This window comes from Corvus hawaiiensis, chromosome 11, assembly GCF_020740725.1.
Source record: "Corvus hawaiiensis isolate bCorHaw1 chromosome 11, bCorHaw1.pri.cur, whole genome shotgun sequence".
In the NCBI taxonomy this organism is placed as follows: domain Eukaryota; kingdom Metazoa; phylum Chordata; class Aves; order Passeriformes; family Corvidae; genus Corvus; species Corvus hawaiiensis.
The window spans coordinates 15,490,107-15,506,308 of NC_063223.1; the positions used below are offsets into that span (position 1 = coordinate 15,490,107).

At 39.7% G+C, this 16,202-nt stretch overlaps 1 protein-coding gene across 1 annotated transcript in view; it reads left to right on the forward strand.

Annotated features, from left to right (window-relative positions):
• Positions 1-12,609: 12,609 nt before the first annotated feature.
• Positions 12,610-16,202, forward strand: part of IL17RD (interleukin 17 receptor D) — a 43,594-nt gene continuing 40,001 nt past the window's right edge. Inside the window, exon 1 of the mRNA XM_048316081.1 lies at positions 12,610-12,801. Coding sequence (XP_048172038.1) covers positions 12,670-12,801 — 132 coding nt within the window. The 5' untranslated portion in view covers positions 12,610-12,669. The remainder of the gene's footprint in view (positions 12,802-16,202) is intronic.

The following is a 16,202-nucleotide window of genomic DNA, read 5'->3' on the forward strand; positions in this document are numbered from 1 at the left end:
TATTTATAAAGAATATGATAGTTTTCATAAAGAACATGGTTTTTAGAAAAAGGTGTCTCAAATGGAAGGACTAATATTCAACTGGCTCTTCAGTTGGAACAATTGCTCAGTTAAAAGAAGCTGACAATTATAATCTTTTTATATAATTTTAATTAATTTAGGCTATTTGCCTGTTTAATTCTTTAACTTGGTTATCTCCTCTCTTGTCAGTGTAAGTGTTCCAGTTATGGAAGTTGCCCTATTATCTTTCAATGACAGAATGTAGCATTTCATGGGATCAAATCAGTGGGGACCAGGCCAGATATGCAGATCATTGCCATTAATTTTAGGATGTTGAATTCATTTTTATCAAACAGTACAAGAAAGTTAATTATCCTTATATTTGATATTCATCCTGAAGTCAAGGAGAGCCTTATATGAAAAAACCCCACCCAACTCTTCATGGCCACAATGTAGGGAAACATTGTCAGTACAGGTTTATGCTGCTCTTTGTTCAGCAGAGCTCTACGCACTTGTCCCAAGTGCTGGTGACCTTCTGTTAGACTCCAGCCTGTGTTTCTTGCTAGACATAAATTCTACATTATCTCATGAACAAACACAGTATTGCTCTTCCTCTCTCCATGCTTGTATCCATATCTGTTGTCCAATAGGATGAAAGGTAAGTTGAGAAAATGGGGTGATAGAAAAAAATCATTTTATATTGTCTCATACGAAAAAAAGCTAAAACCCAACAGGAGGGATGATCTGACTTCAGTCCTTACTTAGTATTTTGAATGATAGTTTGAGCTATGAGAGTTTAAATTAAAAAAACATTTCTGTATTTTCTGAAAAATATCACTGAAAAACTGCATTGCTTTAGAACTGGGCTACAGATATTGGCCCTTCTGTGTTCTTAACTTCATTGGCTCATTGCCTTCACTTTTATACAGAATCCTAAAAATCTTGAATTGTTTGACTTTGCTCCTGGAAATCTTATTTTAATATGAAAATAACAAACTTTTATCTGATGTTGAAATCTTAATTTTTTGTGCTTTGTTGGATTTGGGAAATAACATTCCTAACTGAACTTCTGTTGTATCCTGCATTCCAAAATACTTAAGGGAACATTCACAAGTAAAGCAATTTAAATTGAGCCAGATCCATTAGGAATAGTTTTTAGAGAAATTGAAATCTCAATTCAGATACCTGCCTGATCTGGTAAAGGCAAAGACAATATTGGGAATGCATTCTTCTATTTTGTTTTTCTTCACACCTCAAAACATATATTGCCCATAGTTTAACCTTACTGCAGGTAATCTGAAACTATTGTCTACTTTGCTTCTGGAAACAAGGTTTCCAGCAGCAACAGATTAGACTAATCTGTACAGATTGATTGCCTAAGAACCTTACTCTATTATCTGGCAAATACCTAAATACACCTAATGTCTGCTATAATGGAACTTGTCTCAAGTGACGGAAGTCTGACAAAGCAATTTAAGAGAAGCAGTAGAATAGTAGCAGAATAATAATAGCACCAGCCCTGGTATCCTGCTCTCCATTAGCAAATGTGACCAGCAGGATCTTTGGTGTGAGGTACTAGGAGTGTCTCACATAGTGCTAAGGGGGAAAGCATTTAAAAGCAGAGTTGCATTATTTCCTTCATTTGGCTTAGCTTGTTCTTCCCAGAGTAAAGGAATCAGCAAGTCAAAAAAGAGCCTCTCACTTTACATTTATACCTGCTCTGACCAGCATGGGTTTAAATTGTGCCCATCACTTTCTCAAAACAGCTGGATTTTTTTCCCCCCTTGAAAAGTATTAGCCTGGACTTCACAGGATTTTTGTGTAGTAGTTGCTGGCAATATGCAGGGCTCCCTTGGCAATGCGTGTGACAGTTCTGTTACCTGTGCAGGCACTGCCAGGCCAGGAACGGCAGTGGGTGAGGCAGTCGGCAGAGGCCACCGTGGATGCTGGAATCCAGCCCTGCCCCACTTTTGCATGCTTTGCCTCGCAGTGGTTCTGTTTGTCTCTCTGCGCTTCAGAGTGTAGAGTCTCGGTCTTTTTTGTTCTAGTTCTGGCTTAAGCTCACGAAGCCACAACCTTTGCTTCCAGCCATGTTGCCTTGCTTTGGCTCCAGCGATCATTTGACCCTTGTGATAAGCTGATACATTGACTAAGATGGAGAAAAACTGTTCCAGCAAAAAACCCTCTCACTCTTAATATGGGCAAGTTGTCATGTCAACAGCCATTAATAGCTACAATCCTCAGTCAGGATGATACTGGGCCTCTGTCTCTGACTGTACTGCAGCTTAAATATTCTAGTAGTGTTTTCCACTTGCTTGCATAATAATTTGTTTTAAATTGATGTTCTTCTCTTAATTACTGTCTCTATCTTAATTTTTTTTTTTTCTAACTACAAATTTCAGCAATGTGCAGTGCTGTCCAAAAAAGATGTGCTATGCTTATGGTCTAAAAGCAGATTCACGTTAATTTATACCAAAGAGCCAATGCTTCCAAAGTTCTATTTTGATGTTACTTGAAGCATACATAAAACCATAGTTTAAAACTTTAATGTTAGCATCAAAAGCCCAGGTTGAAACAGCATTCATTAAACTGTCATTTAACACTTTGAATTTGCAATTATTTAGTCAAGTCTGTGCTTACAAATATCAAGCCAGCACACCAGCAAACTACAGGTTATGATTTTTCTTGTGTGTGTGGATACATTTACATTTTTCTACTTGTTCAAAGTTTTGTATTGGAAATACTTTGGAAGAGATGAAACCTGTGACTTTTATAGTTGTATGTAAGAAGATTAACATTGTGCTCAAAGCATTATTAAAAGGAAATGTGACTTTAAAAATAATCCAGCAATTTTATGTGACTGGATTTTAACAGAAGCCTTGTATAAAAGCAGCATAAAATCATTTGCAAACTCCTTCAATTTATCTAACATGAAAATAAGCTACTCTTAAACGATTGAGACCAACTCTCAGGTTTAACTAACAATCATAAAATCAAAGCTTTCTAGAAATTGGTTGTAAAACAACTTTTTTATTCCTTGGATTGACTTCATTTCCCTATTAATTGTTAGATAGATTATCTTTGTCCCTTTATTTTAAAGGACTGAATATTACATAACTGCATGGGAAATTTAAGGTATTTTATTTCCAAGAATACTTTGGAGCTATAGTGATTGACTTGAATTATTATTTCATGTCCTGTTATTCATGTTATGGATTCACCTTGAATCAAAATCACATTCTGTTACTTTTACACAAGCTATTTAGAATATCTTATGTGCATATTTGATAATGAAACAGTAAAAAGACAAAGCAGTAATAATAATTATATGAGGGGGAGCTGGGGCCGTTCAGCCTCTTGGGGGGCATAAGGATCCCACCTGATTGCATCACGAAGGGAGTTCTTGTGGTCACAGTGGGCAAACAGGATTGTTGGTGAGGGAGAGGAATCCAGGGCTGCTGAAGAGCCTGCAGTTCTAGATTCCTTTTGGGAGGGATAGTGCCTGGACTGGTGGGACATGAGGGAGAGAGGGCTACACAGAAAATATGGAAACCAGTCTGTCTGTTTTGGGCACCCAAAATTGATACTGGTGGGGCCAGCAGTATTTTCAGGAGAATCCCAGGAAGAGTGAAATGCTGTTTTGCATGGCACAGTGTTACCACTGAAGCTTTCCTTTCTTAGATTCATTAGCAAATTGGAAAACTAATCATGTACTTATTGAGTTTAGAAACAGCAATAAGGATTTCTTCTAATATCTGGTTTTTTGCAGGACACTATTTATTAAGCAGGGAGGTAAGACCATGATCAAAAATGCTTAGGGATATACAGGTTTTGGTGTAGCTGGGTGTAATTGCCAATGACTTTCATACCCCTGAGTATGTTTAATATTTGATCACATGGATGTGCTATGGGGCTGGTATTGGAGTGACAGAATAAGTAATGCATTGCTTGTGCCTTAAAAGAAAAATAAAAGGGAAAAAAAGAACAAAAAATCAATGAAAGAACAGATTTTGCAGGTGTGTTTTGATCCACGTTGTGGATCAGTGGGTGTAAAGTCCAGTGTCTGGAGCAAACAGAGTATGTTGTGGATTCACATAGGTACCAGTTATGCTTTTGATATTAAATTTCAAGCAGGGTCATCTGGCTTGAGATGTTGTAAGGATGTGTATGTGTGGCCAGTAAAATTGATACAGCACCCAGACTGAAAGGGAAGTAAATATTCCTTCTTTCTGGATTTATGTTCCAGGATTTTTTTCTCCTAGCTCCTAAACCAGGATTTCCTCTGCCATTAGGATGGCTTGAGAACACCATGAGTATGGTCTGTCACTCTTTTCCTTAATCTTGTGCAATTTGGAGCAAAAAGGACAGAAGTAGGCAGGTGGTATAAGATAGTCCTCTTCATTAAAAATTATCTATGTCATTAGTCGTGTTATTAATCACTATAAAATTTTGGGAATTCGTAATTTTTAAATTGCATATGTTTCAAACACATTATCTCATTGTGACCTTTAAAAAAACCCATGACCTTGCACCAACTCAATTATTGTACCTTCTTTTTCTCTGATCCTTTCTTGCTCTCTTAGCACTGAATTTTTATTTTACCAGTCCGTAACATTTTACTACTTCTAAGGTTTTAAGTGCCTGTCCACAATTTCTAGATTCTGGGGCAGTCTCTTGTCTGCATAACCAAATTATGTTTTATATATTAAATGAAAATGAATATATATATTTTAATGATAGATTTCATACTTTTAATCTTCAGAATTTTATTGTATGGATGGATCATAGTAATATTCCAAATTATCTTGGGATTCAGTTTCTATGAATGATGCCAAATTAAGAAGATAGCAGATAAAGTATTGTGCACTAAAAATTGTTGGCTATTTATTTGGTTTTTCGATATAAAGACAGGCTTTAAAGTCATAAATTTTGAAACAGTTTTAGTCTGTATTTGAACTGCCTAGAAAACTGCTGGGCTGCTTCTGCCGTCTGGTGGCTGCATTTAGTAATGACAGCCCCACGTGCTCGGGGGGTTCATTCCGCGCTCTGGAGCGGGGCCGTGGGCGGGCACGGGAGGCCCGCAAGGGATTGACTGATCCTTCCAATTTACCAGCATTCGTGACCGAATTGACATCGTGCACGCATACAAATGCTCCATGTCAGGCCTGATTTTCCAAAGCTCTGAGTGCTCAATAATGAACAGAACCTAGTGATGTGCGGGTGCTTAATATTTTTGGTACTCTGAACAGCCAACCTTTTAAAATCTTGCCTCTAAATGAATTTAGGCTGCTGTCGTGATTATGTGTCAGTAAGACTGCCCAGCATTGCCAGTTTGTGGTAGGAGAATATTTTCACATTCCAGAAAGAAATTCTCAGGAAGAATTTCTTCACACAAAGGGTTGTTAAAATTGGAACAGGCTGCCCAGGGAGATGTTGGAATTGCCATCCCTGGACATGCTCAAGAAACCACTGGATGTGGCATTTACTGCAATGGTCTGCTTGACAGCGTGGTGATTGGTCAAGGGTTGGACTCGGACTTAGAGGTCTTTTCTAAGCTAAATGATTATGTGAAAGTTTTTGACAAATTATCCTGCAGTTCTAAAAACCCCACTCATTATGGTGTAAAACTTAGAATGACTTCTGGTACAATATCTACTAATGTAATTCTTCTGTGATAATAAATACAGTGTTGTCAATGCAAATATTTGCCAGGCAGAAACACTTATTGCCACCAGATTTTTATTTTTCATTGTTTCATCACATTAGAAGGATAAGAAATTACTTCATGTCATTTAAATACAGTGCATTTCTTAATTTTATTGCATTTCAAAGCATTTGGTCAGAGCAAAATACTAAAAATATATTTTAAAATATAATAGTATCCACTTTAATTTCTGTCATGATTCAAATATTTGTAGGCTTCCCTCACTTCAGAGTTTAATCTCATTATGTGCTACAGGATGTGGCTATCTGACAATATTACTGCAATTTGCTCTGATTCATTTTGGCAGAGAAAGGAAGTCAGAGGAAAGCATTCTCAGGTGGCATCAGCATTGCCCTTAGAATGCCGAAACTTTTGTAAAATTTAAGTGGGTTACATGGAAAATCTTTTCTTGGGGATGTTTTTGTTTAAATGAGAAAGCTGAGTCAATCTCTTCCTTCTCTCCTCTGTAAAAATATGATCCGGGGTAGTTAGTTTTATCACAAATTATGGTTTAGGAGGACTAGTATTTTCAGTGATTGTTACTATTATAATCTAATTTGAAAGAAATAATAATTATCTATTGTAACTTACCATATTAACAGGCTTTAACCTTCCATGGAGTCTTAACAAATCTTGTTCACTGCATTTGATCAGTCTGTTACTATCTGCATATTTATCTTACTCTTTCCAAAAACAAGCAGCTAACTCAATCCTGATATCCAACTGCTTCAAATTAGTGCTTTAAAATAATATGCCAGACTGTAGATAAAAAGAACCATGAGTTTGTTTGTTGGAGAGGTAGAGCTGCCAGCAACAGTTGTCATTCCTAACAAGGCCCTTCCTCTGTTTTTTTTTAGCCCAGTCATGTAGAATTGCTGTGCATTCTTTTGTAAATCTGTTATAAAATGTTTTAAAATTACATTAGACTATTTGGGGGAATATCTATCATATAAACAAAAAATGCAATTTCCATATGTCTCCAGCCTTTGTATTTTCTTTTGTTTGTGTATTTCCCTTTGTGGGAGTAGAATGAGGTGCTACTGACAAAGGGCTTTCCAATTTTCTTCCACAATGGTTGCACAATAGTCAGACTTTTTGTAATTCTTCCAGTCATGTTTCTATTGTTCTGTAGTGATATCTGTTACAAGTGTCTCCATGCATTTTAATTGCAAAAATTTTCAGAACATTTTCTTTAGCCTTAATTACCCTTAGCTTTTGGCCTCAAATAACAAATGATGTCATCCCAAAGTGCTTGAGCAAATAGCTCTCCCTCAGTTAAATGGGAAAGGGTTTAAGGCAGGTTATGCTCAGTGAGGGGTCCCTTAGTGTGCTAGGATTAATTCTGCAGACATTGCCACAGGATGCTGTTGAATTGCACAACAGACTGTTAAATCAGGTTAGGGTTGTTCTCCCGCCCCACCTCCCTCCCCCGTATTTCCCTGCAGAAGGAAAATGACAGGCTGTCTGCATGGGAAGCATTGTGTTGCAATAAGAAAGGGTTGAGAGTAGAATTAAAACTGGAAACTTTTGTAAAGACATTACTTCATTATCATTTCTGGCATTTATTCAAACTGCATTGCGAGGATCTTGGTTTATGTTTTTAATAGCTGTTTGACATAAAATTTCTGTATTGCAGAAATACATTATTTTAAAATTGAACATTACAAATTATTCACTTGTTAAAGAATAAAACATAGATAACTTTGGGGATACAGTTGTTGGTTCGGAATATTTTTAGTTCAACAGCATTTTTATTGAAAAATGACTCATCCATGCAATTTTAAATTTTCTTTGCATCATAAATCTACTCTTCTCTAAAAGTGCAGTTTCATATTACACCTAATCCAGTGTAACAGAAGACTGCTGCTGAAAGATGCAGTCCTGCCCTGCTCCCACAGAAACAACGTGTGGCCACAGGGTGAGTCACTTCAGTGTGCTTTTGGAGCAGGGAGGAGTGTGCTTGGTGGCACATCACTAAGTTGAATAATCTTAGAGAACTTCCTTTATTATATTCATATGAGTAAACAGATACAAAACTCAACAGAAATACAGAAAGTTGACATTTGGCTGCAAACATCGTCTGCCAGTAGAAGGAGGCCTCTATACAATATAGGGAACTGTGAGGTCTGGGGAGGAGTAATATTATATGAAGATTTGCATCCATGGATCACTGACAAATTGTTGATTTGATGGTGATCAGAAGTAATTTTCATGTAATAGTATTTGCTTTAGTTCAGTCATTTCCTTTTCACCATAACATACTCCTACATCTGATGCTGACTTGAGCCTCTAGGAATATAGGACTTAAAACTTCTCTGGTCATTGAGTGCAATTTCCTGTAGAAGAGATTAAGTCATCCAGAAAGGTCACAAGACCATTCACTCCCTTCTCTCTGAACTCTACAAGTTTCAACACATCCCCAAATATCTGGAGACAGACTTGAGATTTTTGAGAAAAGTCTCAAACATGACACTGTGACAAAAAAGTGAGCAGGAGAGAAACATCCCTGCCAGTACACTCCATGGGATTCTGGAAGGTCTGGCTTAGCCAGCAGTAAGGACTGGATGCTCAGTTTCAGGACCTGTTGCAAAGCATCTGGATATAGAAATGGTGGCTGCCAGTGTCAAAGTAGAATTCATGCATCTAATTCCACTTTCCCATCTGGACACAGCAGCAGCTACTCCAAAGTGCCAATAAACGTGTGGCCACAGCAGGAGGCAGCTGGCTGCCACGACAGCCTGCTGGGTGCTCTTTGCCACTCCTGAGAGAGAAGCAGCCACTTGGGTGGAATTGTTCTGGAGGCTTGCACCCATGAGTACTGTCTGGATGACCTTAGGAAGCAGAGTGTGTCTCTACAGAAAGCAGCAAATTAAAACCAAAGAATGCTACACACAGGGGTCTTTTCCTGCCGTTCTAAGGCACAGAGTCTTTCCTGACTCCAAATCTAATTATTGGTTTAGCCCTGAGCATGTGTGCAAGACATAAAAGCAGGCATCTTTATGACTCGGTGCTTAAGTTTCCCCATCTATAAAATGGGACTGGTAATACAGATTTTTCTTTGAGAACTCTGTGTTTCATGAATTTTTGTCACATTTCTCAAGGCCTAATGATTTAACAGTTGCCTTGAACAAGATAGGTATTCATAACAATTGATAGACTTGATTCAAATTTCAATTCAATTTTATGGCTTGAGGTTGCTTTCTTATCAGTTGATAACCTTTCACTTGAGCCTGGCTAGATCATTTGAAACTGTAGCATGTTATAATACAGAAGACTCCATGGAAACAGTATTTTTATGACCCCTGACATAGGTGGGAATTTTCATGCCCTTGCTGGGAGTGTCCACATCCATTTCACACTTGTTAGTTTTGATCTTAAAGTTTGATACTGGAAGATGGTTCTTCCTCTATTTTATGCTCAGTGCTCATCCCATAGATAAACCATCCCCATGGAAGTGGGACAATTTCATGTAAGTGGGTATTTTCAAAAGATCTGATTTTCTGTCTTCCAGTATCTGCCAGATGAAGTTCCAGAAGACCCTCACATTGAGGGGTTTCCGTTCTGGCATCTCTTTTAGCACATTGTCTGCTTGGTTCACTGCATCTCGTCCTCATTTCCTAACAGTGGGCAGTGTCTGTAACAGGAGTTATTGACATATTGCAATATTGTGATATTGCAATAGTCATGATTGTCTGACTCAACTGAATACTCTACAAGCCTGATGAATGCTTTCTGCCCCAAAGTAAGCTGATTTCTTTTGCAGTCAAGGTCAGTCTCTCTTGGGAAAGAATTCAGTGCTAGAAATATGAACTATGGATGGAGCATACAGCTTCCAAGTCCAAGAATGAATTTTTGCTGAGCAATAGAACGTTTTTGTAGGGAATTTTTAACCATATTATCAGAAATTTTTGGTACATGAGTTTTCATGTTTTTATAGGGATTGCTGAGTTCTCACTGTCTCCTCCATCTGGGAACAGCTGCTCAGAAAGGGGAAGGAAAAAAAAGGGATTTTTAGCTTTAAGCAAGAAGGGAGAGTGGCAACCAAAACCAGCTGTAGAATGCAGGATATTGATACCCATGACTTTTGGATAGTATGCATTCTATACTGCTCAGAAACAAGAGACTGTTGTAAAAAGGACAAAAGAACCTACAGACAAGCAGAGTCCTCGCAGCCACTTTCGCCCTTCCATGAGCTCGCAGCAGTTTGGAGACTCCAGTTAGAAACATTAACTGCTGTCATTTGATTCCTTCCTCTCCACTACTTTTTTCCACGAAAGACTTCAGTATAAATTATTCTAAATGGATCCGGAGCAATGCACTACTTCTGTATTCAGTTCACTCACGGGATAAGTTGGACATGGTGGCACCATGGAGGAATTGTTTTTCAGATGTGTCATTTTGTTATTAGCGTAGGCTGAACTATTGGGAAGGAGGTATCAATACTGGTTTTGTGAGATGGCATCTTTGCTTTGTGCTGCTAGGTTTGAGGTCTCAGTAAATATGACCAATCATTTTGCTGCTTTCTGGGTACTGCCAGTGCAACCAGTGGCAGCTGTGAGTTCTTCAGTTATTCTGCTACCGAGGCATTGGCACTATTTGTTGTGTATCTGTTTTTGTTAAAATCATAGGCTAATGCATCAATGGCACAGATAATTCTAATTTTGTCCGCACTTAAAAATTACAGCTTCTCCAGCAGTCTAGATCTCAGTTAACAGAAAAAGCCAAACAGTTTTCACTATGGTTTAGAAGATTTAATTGCAAATCAGTGGTGTTATGTTCAACAGGGAATCCTTGCTTGTCACAGGTGGTTATGGGAAGCAGAGGTATTTACTGACCTGTAAATGAACTGTACATATGTCTTCCTTTCTTTAGCCATGATGCTGTATTTATGTCCTTTGTAATTCATTCAAACAGAAAAGGACTAGTTATTTACATGGGTTTTATGCAGCATGACTTGATTAAAAATAAAAATGCTCATATAGTTTTCAAGTCTGTTAGATTACTTCTGAGTAATGCAAGGAGAAAGTAAATCAGGAATATCCAGACAGAAGAGTGTGGTGTACAGTGAGAAAACATGCTAAACTTCCATTCTGGCCTGGGTATACTTGACCATCAAAAATATCTAATCATAAAATCAGTGAGATTCCACCTAGAGACTTAATATTACCTTTTTCAGAATTCCAGCCTGCAGGGGCAATGGACACCAAAAGTAAGAACCTTTTGTTCCCAGAGCCGCAAAGAGCTATGGCCTAACCTCGAACTTTTGCTAAAAAAAAAACTTTAATGGCAAAAATGTAATTTTTGTTCATATCACAGTGGAGGGTTATAGCCTTCCTGAAGTCACAAACCTGTTTTCAAAGGTAAATATGAGTGCCAGGGCTGTGATCCATCAACTTAAACAAGCAGTTTAAGGAAGTTTTATTGTATTATTTTCACCACTAGTCACAAAGGATGGAAAACCCTATGACAGGTGTAAAACCAATAGTAGTTAAAAATTACCAGCTGGTCATGTTTCCTTTCAACTGATTGCTTTAGTGGTGGTTTTACATACTATTTTAATCCAAACTGTAATGTCTTTTATAAAATACTGATGGGTTTGTCTGTTCCATTAGGATGATGTTTTTGTCCAAGAGCAATCATTGCAAACAGAATGTACTAAAATCAAGGTTTTCAAAACTGATTGGAGTTAAGTGATATCTAAAAGGGACATATGACAAGGCCCTGGGCTGCCTCATCTAAAACTGAAGTTAGGGCTACTTTGAGCAGAGGGTTAGGCCTAGTGACCCCTGAGGTCCCTTCCAAGCTGAATCATCCTGTGCCTCCGAAGAGCCTTGGGCTGCTCTGTCTCTTACATGACTTTGAGGCAAAGGGGTTGAAATTGATGTGATTTACTGATATATTAGACCAGCTTGCATTTGACATTTATCATAAATGAGATTTATTTAATTTTAAAGAAAAGTATTTTCATCAAAGCATGTAATATCAGAATTAACTCCAGTTGAATAAGCTGCAATATTTATTGCCATGTACAAATTCCTTTGCATTTTCTGCAGTTGAAAACTTTATGACATTATATTCTTCCAGTTTGTCTTCCTTAATTAAAGAGTAATTAAAGAGTAGCTGTGGAAACTGGTGTTGTTTAGCCTGGAGAAAAGGAGGCTTGGAGGTGACCTTATCACCCTCTACAGCTACCTGAAAGGAGGTTGTAGCCAGTGGGGTCTCTTCTCCCAGGCAGAAACAGGATGAGAAGATACAGTCTTAAACTGTGCCAGGGGAGGTTTAGATTGGACATTGGGAGGAATTTCTTTACGGTGAGGGTTAGACATGGGAATGGAGTGCCCAGGGAGATGGAGGAGTCACTGTCCCTTGAAAGTGTTTAAGGAAAGACTGGACATGGCAGTTGATGATCTCAGAGATGTTTCCCAACCTAATTGATTCTGTGATTCGGTAATGCATAAAAGCACGTCAAAGATCTATGACTGATCTTTGGCTTGTGGCCTTGATCTTGTGAAGCACCTGGACCATACTCCTTTGGTTTTGTGTCACTAAGTGATGCCTCTCTTCCTTGCAATGTAGTGAGTGGATCAGGAATATGGTACCGCACCATATAACCAAGATGGGAATTCGGCCAGGTACTGTCTTGACCCCTAACTTGCCAGGAAGGCAGCAGCAGCCCCCCGCTGTCCCGGGGAGCGGGGAGGCCCCGCACACTGAGGGCTCCCCGGGAAGGGAAGAGTGCAAAGCAAAGCAGCCGGAGGGGGTCCCGCTCCCTCCCATTGTTGCCGCTTGCCAGGACTGGAGCGGGGCGGGGGCGGCGGGGCCGGGGCTCGGGCGAACCCCCCGCCCCCGGGCCAGGCGCGCATGCACACACAGCCGCACCGTCAGACACCCGGACACACCGACACGCACCGGGCGGCAGCGCTGCCGCCCCCGCCCCGCCGCCCGCGCCGGGCTCGCTGCGGACCATGGCACCGGGGCTGCAGCTCGGCTCCTTGCTCCTCGCCCTCGCCGCCTGTCTCGGCGGTCCCCGGCTCGCTGCGGCCGCCGGAGCAGCCGGCGGCAGGAGGGGCCCGGCGGCCGATGCGTGCGCAGGGAGGGTGAGTAGAGCGGAGCGGTGCTGCCGGCTCCCCGCGCCGGCAGCCGCGGCGGGGAAGGGGCTTTGGCGAGGCGCGGGGAGATGCGCGGAGTTCCGCGAGTTCCGCAGCCGCGGGGCTCGGGCGCTGTCCCGCGGTCGGGAGAGCCGCGCGGAGCTGGGGCGCTGCTCCGGAGGGAGGGAGCGGCTGCCCTGGAGACACTTCTGCAGCAAATAACGCTGCCCCGGGGCTCTGCATCTGGAAGTTAATTGCGGGCGGGAGAGAGGGTGGCATTTCCCGGCGAGGGATATTTATTGGTTTTTCGCCGAGGGGGGAGGCAGCTCGTAGCCGGCGAGTGTGAAGAAGTCACTCAACAGGTCCTTTACCACCAGCGCTTTCCACTTCCCCGAGCCGACCTGGATAAAAGCGATCGCTGGGGCTTTGTTATTTTAATGATTCGAGGCCGGTTTGGGGTCTTAGCTCCGGGCCTGATCATTATACAGAGGATGTAGGAAATTTACGGGAGGGGGAAGGGGGAGGAAGGTGATAAACGTTTTGTTACTGGTCTTTGCCTTTTGTTCCCGTTTCTGGTGTGTTTTGCTGTCAGACTTTTCTCGATTGCTTTTTTTTTTTTTTTTTAAATACGTTTTTAATAACTTTGGAGTTGTATGATTTGGTTTGTTCCTGTGCTGTCTCCCGATGTCTGGTTACAGGTTTAGTTGAAGCGTGGTGATCCGGGAACACTGGAGGGAACACAACTGACTTTCATTGCTTTTCCTTTTTGTTAGACTGTCACTAAGGATTTTCCTGGTTTCAGATCAGATCCTTTGAGAACGTTGCTGCAACACACAGTTCAGAAGTTTGTAGGGCATAGTTTAGAAAGGCGAAGGCATGGGGAAATGTGTAAAAGAAGTGTGGAAAAACAAACTTCAAACCCTGGTAAAGCTTAGGATCTAAATCTTTGTGTTGGATGGAACAGTTGTAGGTTTAGACTTCCCTATAAGGTCTTTTTAACAGAATTAGCAATAAAATGTTTTGGCTGAGTACGTCTATTGTGTGTTTCACCAGGCATGGGTAGGCTCGTAACACCATTGTATATTTGTGTCAAGTTTTGCACCTTCTATTAAGTAAATTATCACTGTTACAAGTCATAGTACGTGAGTTGTAATGCACTTGAATTAATGTATATTGACGTTTATAGAAATATGCAGATGCGCTTTGTTCTGGATTTTTTTGCTTACATAATTAATATCGTTGTGTGTGTTAAACAGGAATGTACCACAATATAATTCTTTTAATATAACGATTTTGACTGGCTTTTAGATCAGCAAACTTACACTCTCTCCAATTAGCATAACCCCCTCCCCTTTGTCTTTATTGCTCACAACTAATGTACCATTTTAGCTAATAAAATATTTGTACTCGTTTCTGGTTTTATTGTATTTTCCGCTTCAAGTTCAGGCTTCCCTAGCCAGTTTATTAGATACCTTGTCTGACTGTGTAGTTATAATTTTGTAGTCTGATTTTGTAATACCACCCTTGCACATGATTGCCTCCATACTGCAGGCAGGGCAGCACTTATTAGAGTAATGACTGCAGGATGGTACCCATTGTCTCAGTTATGTGGTATTTATCTTGGACTGCATGTAAGTTTTGAGTAGACTTGACATACTATTAAATGACTGATGGCCCCTCTAACACATTGTCTGCTCTGGAGCAGGGCTGCCTTTGAAGTAGTACCCTGTAGGAAGTAAAGAGACTATTTGCTCTATTAAAATTCCTTGGTATTTCCTCTGTTTAACCGCAGGCCACTTCCCCTCTGCCACTCTAAACACTGCAGGGACACTGACTGATTGAAAAGACACAAGCCCTAAGTAATTGTATCCTATTCAAATAGTTATTCTTATTGCAGGTTATTTATAAGTAGTGTCTAATTAATGTATGTTAAGGGCATGAATAAATCTTAACATTTTATATAGAGAAAGTAAAAACGTCTAGTTTGCATTAAATGAAGTGGTTGACTTGAGGTAATTCTCAAGGGCATAAATAATCTAAAAATATGTCATTTAAATTTTGGTGGTTGTTCAAGGAGAAATAAAATGTAGCTAGCTGGGTTTACGTGCATTTAGGTACATTCACGCTGGGTATTTTCCTTTGTTAAAATTGTAAATGTGTGGTGCATTTCCCTGTGGTGAATCTTTCTTTTATCATCTGAGTGTTGTTTTTGAGAATCTTGTGTTCCATATTTCTCCATACACACACAGGTGATATAGATACATGCACAAGTAATGCACAGGTTTCTTTCACTGTACAAAATACAGTTTTAAGTGTGCTCAATATTTTGTAGTAGTAAAAAACTGACTGAATGAGAGCATATTACTGGACTATGGTTAAACGAATGTGATGTGGAAGTATTTTTTGGCTTTATTCATAGCTCCTGAAATTATTAATACCTAACGTTTCCAAAACTATAAACTAAATCACATTCTAGATGTGATTTTTTGTTCGTTTTTTTTTTTACGACTTCCATCACAAAATACATTTATAACCCATATTATTCATCTTCTCTGGCAATACACTGGCATTTGTTTTGCAGACTCAACAAGATGAGTAACTTAACATTACTGTGGCTAAGAATTGTCAGATTTCAATGGGTTCAGGATTGTAGAATTTGGATTGACTTTGCTTGGTGTAGGATTTCTTTCATTGATGTTTAAAAGAAATCTTGATGTATTCCAACACTTAATATTATTTCAGATTAGGGTAGATGTTTGCTTAAAGTAGAATAGTATTGCAAAGTAGTTTTCCATATGGATGATCTTAGTACCTTGTATATATACCTTTATCCAGAAAAAAGTAGTTCAGAGAGGGGCCTCTTTTAATCTAGAATAAGTGTGTCCACATGGGGAGCTCTTCTGGAAAAGTAGTCTCTGAATTTTTCTCGTGCTGTAAACAAGCCACGAGGTGCACAGAGAAGACAGACTTGCGATCTGAGGATGATTTGAATATATTTCAGATTCATTTATTCGGTGTTAAAACACATGAGCAACTTTACTCTCAACTTGTTTTGTGGATTCTAATGTGACTACACACATGAGTAATTATTTTCATATGTTTAATTCCTCTGAAGTTCCTGGCACTCAACTGTGTTCAGTATAAAGCTTAAATTTAATGTGACTGTATGATGAGGAAGAATAAATAATCCAGCATTTTACCAACCCTCCCCTCCTTGTTAGCAGAGTTGTGCCTTCCCTTGCTCTGCTAAGCAAAGCTTCTCAGACAGACTAGGGGCTCTGTTCCCGTGCATTCTCCCTGAAATTCCCTGTGTCCCCTTCTGTGCTCTCTGTGTAAGGAACTTTCTATTTCCTTTTCACTTCAGAGCAGAGACTGAAGATTTCCTACTGTTCCACTATTGGGAGCTCTGC